This window comes from Antrostomus carolinensis, unplaced genomic scaffold, assembly GCF_000700745.2.
Source record: "Antrostomus carolinensis isolate BGI_N321 unplaced genomic scaffold, ASM70074v2 scaffold14033, whole genome shotgun sequence".
In the NCBI taxonomy this organism is placed as follows: domain Eukaryota; kingdom Metazoa; phylum Chordata; class Aves; order Caprimulgiformes; family Caprimulgidae; genus Antrostomus; species Antrostomus carolinensis.
Window position 1 is genome coordinate 23,717 of NW_010307445.1, and position 7,346 is coordinate 31,062.

The window sequence follows — 7,346 nt, forward strand, 5'->3', positions numbered from 1 at the left end:
CCCCTTCCAAGGCTTGGAGTCCTTCTCCTTTTGCTTTCCCTGTTCAGATGGGACATCACAGAGCTCCTGCAGCTGGGACCTTCTGCCTCTTCCCCTGCTGCCATGCACACCAGTGCTCAGTACTCATCTGCCAGCATTTCCTAAAGATGTTGCATTCTTTCACGGTGGCATTTCAGGCCTCCTGCATTCCCTCATAAAGTCTCCCTGGTGCCTGTTATACCCTGTACTTTTGGTTGGGCTATGAGGATTTTTAACACTCCGTACTTACATTTCTCCTTACTTGTCAAATCTGTGTACAGATGCTAAAAATGTTTGACAGGTTCAGTATCCCTCTCCAACACCATTTTGCAAGCAATGGCAATATTTGAGCAAGGCTCAGACTGACTGCCAGTTGCCTTGAGAAACCACAGAGCAAGTGAAGAGCATGACTTTGAGGTCCACCTTTCAGTGTGCTCCACTTACGGTCCTAGAAAAGCAAAGTCATATAATAAGGAATTTTAATGTCTGTTTCAGCCATGGGAACAAAGAAGTATTTTCTTGTCGAGGAATTAAATTGGCAGTAGACTGGTTTTTGGAAAGAGGCCACAAGGATGTTACAGTGTTTGTGCCAGCATGGAGGAAAGAACAGTCAAGACCTGATGCTCTTATCACAGGTAAGCTCTGCTCTATTTTTGCTGGTTTATTTGATGCTTTGCACAGCATGAGTGCTACTGCTCAAAGCAACAAATCTTTAGAAATGGCAGACTATAATAGAAAGTATCTTTGGTGTAGTAACTTCATTGTCATCTTCAGGAAGGAAAAAGACAAAGCAGTGCCCTCTCCAAGTCCTCCTTTTCTCCTCGCCTGATAAATTTTCCTTTAATGTTGCTGCTCATTTATTGAAGAATCATAGAATCACAGAATGGTTTGGGTTGGAAAGGACCTAAAGGATCATCTAGTTCCAACCCCCCTGCCATCAGCAGGGACACCTTCCACTAGACCAGGTTGCTCAAATCCTCATCCAGCCTGGCCTTAAACACTTCCAGGGAGGGGGCATCCACAACTTCCTTGGGCAACCTGTTCCAGTGTCTGACCACCCTCGCAGTGAAGAACTTCTTCCTAATATCTAATCTAAACCTACCCTCTTCCAGTTTAAAGCCATTAATTAGAATGTAATTGCCGTTTTTGAATCTGTTATGCCCACGTAGCATTGGTAGCAAAGAGGTTTGAAGTTAGTGATTTGCTGGGTGATCTTTCTGTGGTGAGCAGATTCTGCCAGGCTGGCCTGTCTGCCGGGTCAGCTGTGGTGAGTCACTGCCTGCACCTGGGGTTACAGGAATTATCCTGACAGAAAGGCAGTGTTTCCCCTTTTCATCATTACTATTAGCAAGTGAGATAGCTTTTGAAAATTTTAATTTTGAATGTGTTTATCTAGAAAAAAACTTTGATGTCAAGGCATTTATTTCTTGATCAAACTAATTGATTCTATGTGAAGGCTGGAGAGTCATCCTCCCTTTGCCCTAAAGCTGAAGCAGATGAGAATTAGGGGTTAAAAAAATGCTAGAACTTTGGGGGAGACGAGGCTGGGGATTTTTTTGAATTTGTTTTTTTTTTTCTTAAACATGGCTGCCTTTAAAGGGGGGGGGAAGCTTTTGATAGTAGTAGCTTTGGCTTCTAAAAGAGTATGGAAGCATGTTTTGATTACCATGTACATTTTCAAATATCTGGAAACATTGTCAACACTTCATTTCATTTGCTTGATTGCTACTAGAACATACCATGTGAATGCAAGAGAATGTTGGAAAGCTGCTGTTCTGCCCTCATCACAGGCAGTTTGGAGCCTTTCTCTTGAAGCTCTTCTCTTTCACTCTACTAGTGTTTGAGATATGAGAAGAGCATTGGCTAAGTGATAAAGATTTGGCTATTCAGAAATAAATTGAGACATTTGATAGAGCTGTGGACAGGGCTAGAAGCCCCAAAAGCAGTTTCAAGAAACTAGGAAGACTTAGAACTGACCAGTTTTCTAGCAATGAAAAATCAGTTTGCCATGTCTCGTCATGGACCCTGAAAATGGGAGGAAGATCAAAGAAGATCAACCTCTGTAAAACAGATGTTCTTCAGTTTTCTTATCAGGATGCAGGGAGCCTGTTTGCAGAAATCGTGTTGACATTCCGTTTCCAGAGATATGCACCTGAAATATGCAGTCACCTGGAATTTTGAAAAAGTCTTAGGTGGCTAACGTGGGGATGGTCACTCATGCTGTCAATATTTGTGAGAAGCTTCTTGGAATAAACAGCTGCATATTTCTTATTACATGCTAATCATCACATAGCAGATTTTTTTATTCTGTCTTAGTGGGCAAACAAATCACCTTCCGTCGCACTCATTCATCATTTACCACATGGCAGGAAGGGGTTGTGGTGAATACAAAAAGGCTGGATTTAGTTTAAAATCTTGTGCTTTTTCTACTAAGAAGATAAATACTTGTATCAAAATTGCTTATATATAATAATAATGCTGTATTTCTTCCTGTTAGAGTCTTTTTTTTTTTCCCTAGATGGAACATGTTCCCTGTCAAGTTTCTTGTGCTACAAAACAGTTGAGTTATTTGAGACCTAAACCATTATTAAGAGCCGTGACTCATATTCATTGTGCAAGCATCATCTTCTGCTATTTTAGATGTTGCCTAGCTATTTTTTTATTTTTCTTTTTCTTGTTTGCTCTGAGGAGAGTGATAGCTAGGAGAACTGACACAAGGGGTACGTGCTCCAGTGCTAGGTGCACTAGTGCTATGTCTGGAATCTTAGTTCAGACCAACATCCTTAGGCCACCTTTCAAAGCTCCTCAGGATCTCCAGGTCCCACACAGAGAAAGAGAAAATTGTTTTGGATAGGTGGTTGGTGGACTGTGTAGGACAAGAAGAATTAGATGTTAAACACACTTATTTAGCAGGATTAAAGAGATATCTGTTTGGATTTGGTAAGACTATAAAGACTTTATTACCGGAGCTGGAATAAAACAAACAAAACCCCACATTTGCTCTTGGTTGCAAGACGTCAGACGTCTTCTTAGGGGATGCTGTTAACATTTGTGAAGAGCCTGAGTGTTTGTACAGAACATGGATTTTCTAGTCCTTGTGGGTCCTAGTAGTAACCTCTTCTCTCGATGGGCAGACTTTTATGAGACAGTCCCATTAAGTGAGCTACCTGAATTATTTCAAAAGATGTTTCTTGCTGGCTACCACAAAGAGATGAAAGAGGTCTGTCTTTACCAAGGAGCTCGGTTATGGGAAACTTCTGGCTGTACTTGGTTGTAGTCCTCCTATTTGCTGAAACATTCAGTGATGTTTAAAACCACCTCTTCAACCAGAGGAGTTTTTCACAGGCATTTTGATAAGTAGTGTTTCTTTTGAATCACAGCAACATGAATAAGGTCCCCTGCGTTAGTCTGAGAGAAATTGTGTGGAGCAGGTGGTTTTTATTTGTTTGTGGGGGGTTTTTTTAAATATTTCTAGTTGACTGCTGACTGTAACTTCAAATATCATATATCAGACACCTTCTGCTGGACTATAACCACTTAAGACATGTTTAGTCCTAAATACTTGGATTTCCTTCCTCAAATCTAATGTCTTTAAAGGTTAAAAACCTTTTTTTTCTTTTGTTTCTTTTTATTTTTTAACTTCTGATTCTTATTCCTTGTAGACCAAGAAATCTTGCGTAAATTAGAAAAGGAGAAGATTCTTGTGTTCACACCATCCCGTCGAGTGCAAGGGAGGAGGGTGGTATGCTACGATGACCGATTTATAGTGAAGTTGGCCTTTGAGTCAGATGGCATTATTGTTTCTAATGATAACTACAGGGATCTAGCTAATGAAAAGCCTGAATGGAAGAAGTTCATAGATGAACGGTTGCTGATGTATTCGTTTGTTAATGACAAGTAAGTCATTCTGTCTTTATATGTGCCACTTAAAATAACTGAGGAAAGAGCAGCTTGAAGACTTGGATGAATTTCTTATCTTACACCCAAAGTGTTATGTACATGAAGGAAAACAGGAGGAATAGTTGATCGTAGATTTGGTCTTCTGATTAAAACTACTAGAACTCTGTTTATTGCTAGAGCTTTTTTATAACAATATCTTTATATCTTTTTATGCTATTTTTCCCCCCTTTTGGTGTATGACAATGTATATGCTATATTTGGTGCATGGAATGGTATAATATTCCAGTTCTGAGCCAGCATTTTTTAGTGCCTGTGGTAATTAGACTCCTAAATCCCAGAGTGATAGAAAAACCCATGTTGGAATGAACCTGAGGAGGTCTCTAGTCCAACTGTCAGCTTAGATCCATCTATGGTATCTTCCTACCCCAGCATACAAATCAACTGCAGTTGCTACTGGTGGCTTCTTGTAGTGGGAGAGACTCAGTGCTGTGCCAAGGAGACACTTGTATTTGAGTGCTGAGATACTGATGCAAGAGCCCTAGACCATGAGCACTGTTCTGCAAAGTTAGTTGTGGCATTTTAAGAAATCGCTGCCTGTATTACTGCCCTTACTTTGGTTTAGGAATGGGTTGTGTACAGCTCTGCTTTGCCACGGAGCAGTCAGCTGCGCTAGACTGAAGGTGTCTGAAGCAGACTAGAGATGTCCACACAGTATATTTTTATGACTTATCTCTCAGGCAGTGCCTGCAGCAGAAAGGTGGCCTTTCAGAACAGCTCTCAAAAGTATCCAGTCAGCAGTCATGAGGTTCTTGGTCATTTCATGAGGAATATTGAAAAGGCTTGTTTGCTTCCATAATACTTTTTTTTTCTTTATAGATTTATGCCTCCTGATGATCCTCTTGGCCGCCATGGTCCAAGTCTGGACAATTTTCTTAGGAAGAAGCCTATTGTGCCAGAACATAAGAAGCAGCCGTGTCCATATGGTAATCTGAGTTAACTCTTCAGTGTTCTGTTCTGCTGGGACTGGGTACCAAGCTCCTGCTTTATTTTAACACTGCCAAAAAAAAAGCAGCTTTTTAACAGAGGTTTTTTCATTGTTGTCTTAGCCTGAGAATGGTTGAAACGTTGAACAGATGGTGGAAACTGAAGTGATTTTTTTCATGTGCTAGTTAAAGAGTGTTTCTATCTAGTAATTGAACTAAAGGAACAACTTTATTAATCATTCATCAGAATAGATCCAAAACAGCGCCTAAATTCTGCAGGCTCCAGAAAGCCCTTTTCTAATGTGATTTGGTCATAAGACATCTAAGTTTTCTTCCAGAAAATTGATTGAGCTGTCTGAAGTTTAGCTACTGAGCGTCCCTACAGGGACGTCACCATCTTGACTGAGCTGAAATCTGCTGGTCTTATGACTCCGTGGAACTTTCCTGTTAAGTTTTCTGCCTGTATATCTCTTTGGCCCAATGCAGCAGGTGTGTACAAACACACTGACAGTGTCATGTTCAGCTCAAAATGTGGCTGGTAGTGTTAGTCTGCATCCTAGAGCACTAGCTGCAACACATTACTACTGCCTGGTTTTCCCCAGAAAATACAAGAGAGATCTTAGATCTCACCCTGTGTTGCACAAAACCATTTACAAGATCTTTCAAATCATCAGTAAAACTTTTAATGAGGGGCATTTCTATTGTTTGATGATTAACAGATTTTGGTTTAAGTTTTTTTGTTTGTTTTTTTTAATCTGATTATGTTTGTATTAATAGGGAAGAAATGTACCTATGGACACAAATGCAAATACTATCATCCAGAAAGAGGAAATCAGCCTCAGCGATCTGTAGCTGATGAACTTCGTGCCATGTCTAGAAGCACAGCTGCCAAAACTACAAGTGAAGGAGGACTGGTAAAAAGCAATAGTGTTCCCTGTAGCACTAAAAATGATGGCACTTCTGAGCTGAAGCGTGCTGCTCCAAAGAGGCAATCGGATCCTAGTATAAGGACTCAAGTCTACCAAGACTTGGAGGAAAAGCTTCCCACCAAAAACAAATTGGAAACCAGGTCTGTACCTTCTTTAGTTAGTATACCAAGTTCCTCTGCTGCAAAACCCCAAAGTACTGCACCTTTAACTAACGGCCTTCCATCTGGAGTTCACTTCCCACCTCAGGATCAAAGACCACAGGGACAGTATCCTACAGTGATGATGGCAACCAAAAATCACGGAACGCCGATGCCTTATGACCAGTATCCCAAATGCGAGTCTCCCGTGGATGTAGGGTATTACTCTATGCTGAGTGCATATTCAAATCTCAGTATATCTGGTCCACGTAGTCCTGAAAGGTGCTTCTCCCTGGACACAGATTATAGGATTAGCTCTGTAGCTTCTGACTGCAGCAGCGAAGGGAGTGTTAGCTGTGGCAGTAGTGATTCCTACGTGGGTTACAGCGATCGCTCTTACATGAGTTCACCTGACCCACAGCTCGAGGAGAACTTGAAGTGCCAGCATATGCACCCCCATGGCCGCCTTAACACTCAGCCCTTCCTGCAGAGCTATCACGAACCTCTCACACGAGTGCAAAGCTATAGTCATGAAGAACCAAAGCATCACCACAAACCTCCAGTTCCATACATGGCTGTGCATCTGCAGCATCCGACAGTCAGTGCTCGTTCTAGTTGTCCCAACGACTACTCTACATCTCAGAGTTCGTCACATTCAAAGACCATGCATCTGGGGAGAGCCCTCATGTCCACAAGAATAGACAGCATTTCAGACTCACGTTTATATGATAATTCTCCATTGAGACACAGAAAGCCTTATTCTGGCCAAGATGGGCTCGGGAGCTGGGATAGGCAGAGTTACGGGATGGATGCGTACGGCTACCGCCAGACCTACTCCTTGCCGAGTAACCCCACACAGCCGTGTTATGAGCAGTTTGCCTTCCAAAGCTTGCCTGAACAGCAGGACCAGACCTGGCGTGTACCTTACTGTGGAATCCCTCAAGACCCTCCAAGGCACCAAGACACCCGGGAGAAGGTTTACATAAATCTCTGCAACATCTTCCCCCCTGATCTTGTGAGGATTGTTATGAAGAAGAACCCTCACGTGACGGACGCTCAGCAGCTCGCTGCAGCCATCTTAGTGGAGAAATCTCAGCTAGGTTATTGAGAGTTGATGCATCTTTGTGGTGTCTCGTAGTTTTCAGCTCAGCTCTAATGCTGAGGGAGGTTTGCTACAATAGCATTTGTGATCTCCTTCTCAGCAAGGAGGTTATATAGTAATCCGTTTATGTGAAATACTGTATCATGGAGTCTGTATGTATAGCCCCATGCATCGGAAGTACCAGATATGTTTTGTGTTCTAGTTTGAAAATTTTTAAATGGCTATTTTCACAGGTGGAGAATGTTCCAGTTTAAATTAATATATATATATATATATA

General features: G+C 41.7%; 1 protein-coding gene across 1 annotated transcript in view; it reads left to right on the forward strand.

Annotated features, from left to right (window-relative positions):
* The window catches only part of ZC3H12C (zinc finger CCCH-type containing 12C), a 25,557-nt gene extending 18,482 nt beyond the window's left edge, over positions 1 to 7,075 (forward strand). The window contains exons 3-6 of the mRNA XM_010165444.1: positions 514 to 653; positions 3,681 to 3,915; positions 4,795 to 4,901; positions 5,679 to 7,075. Of these exons, the coding sequence (XP_010163746.1) occupies positions 514 to 653; positions 3,681 to 3,915; positions 4,795 to 4,901; positions 5,679 to 7,075 (1,879 nt within the window). The remainder of the gene's footprint in view (positions 1 to 513; positions 654 to 3,680; positions 3,916 to 4,794; positions 4,902 to 5,678) is intronic.
* The last annotated feature ends 271 nt before the right edge of the window (positions 7,076 to 7,346 follow it).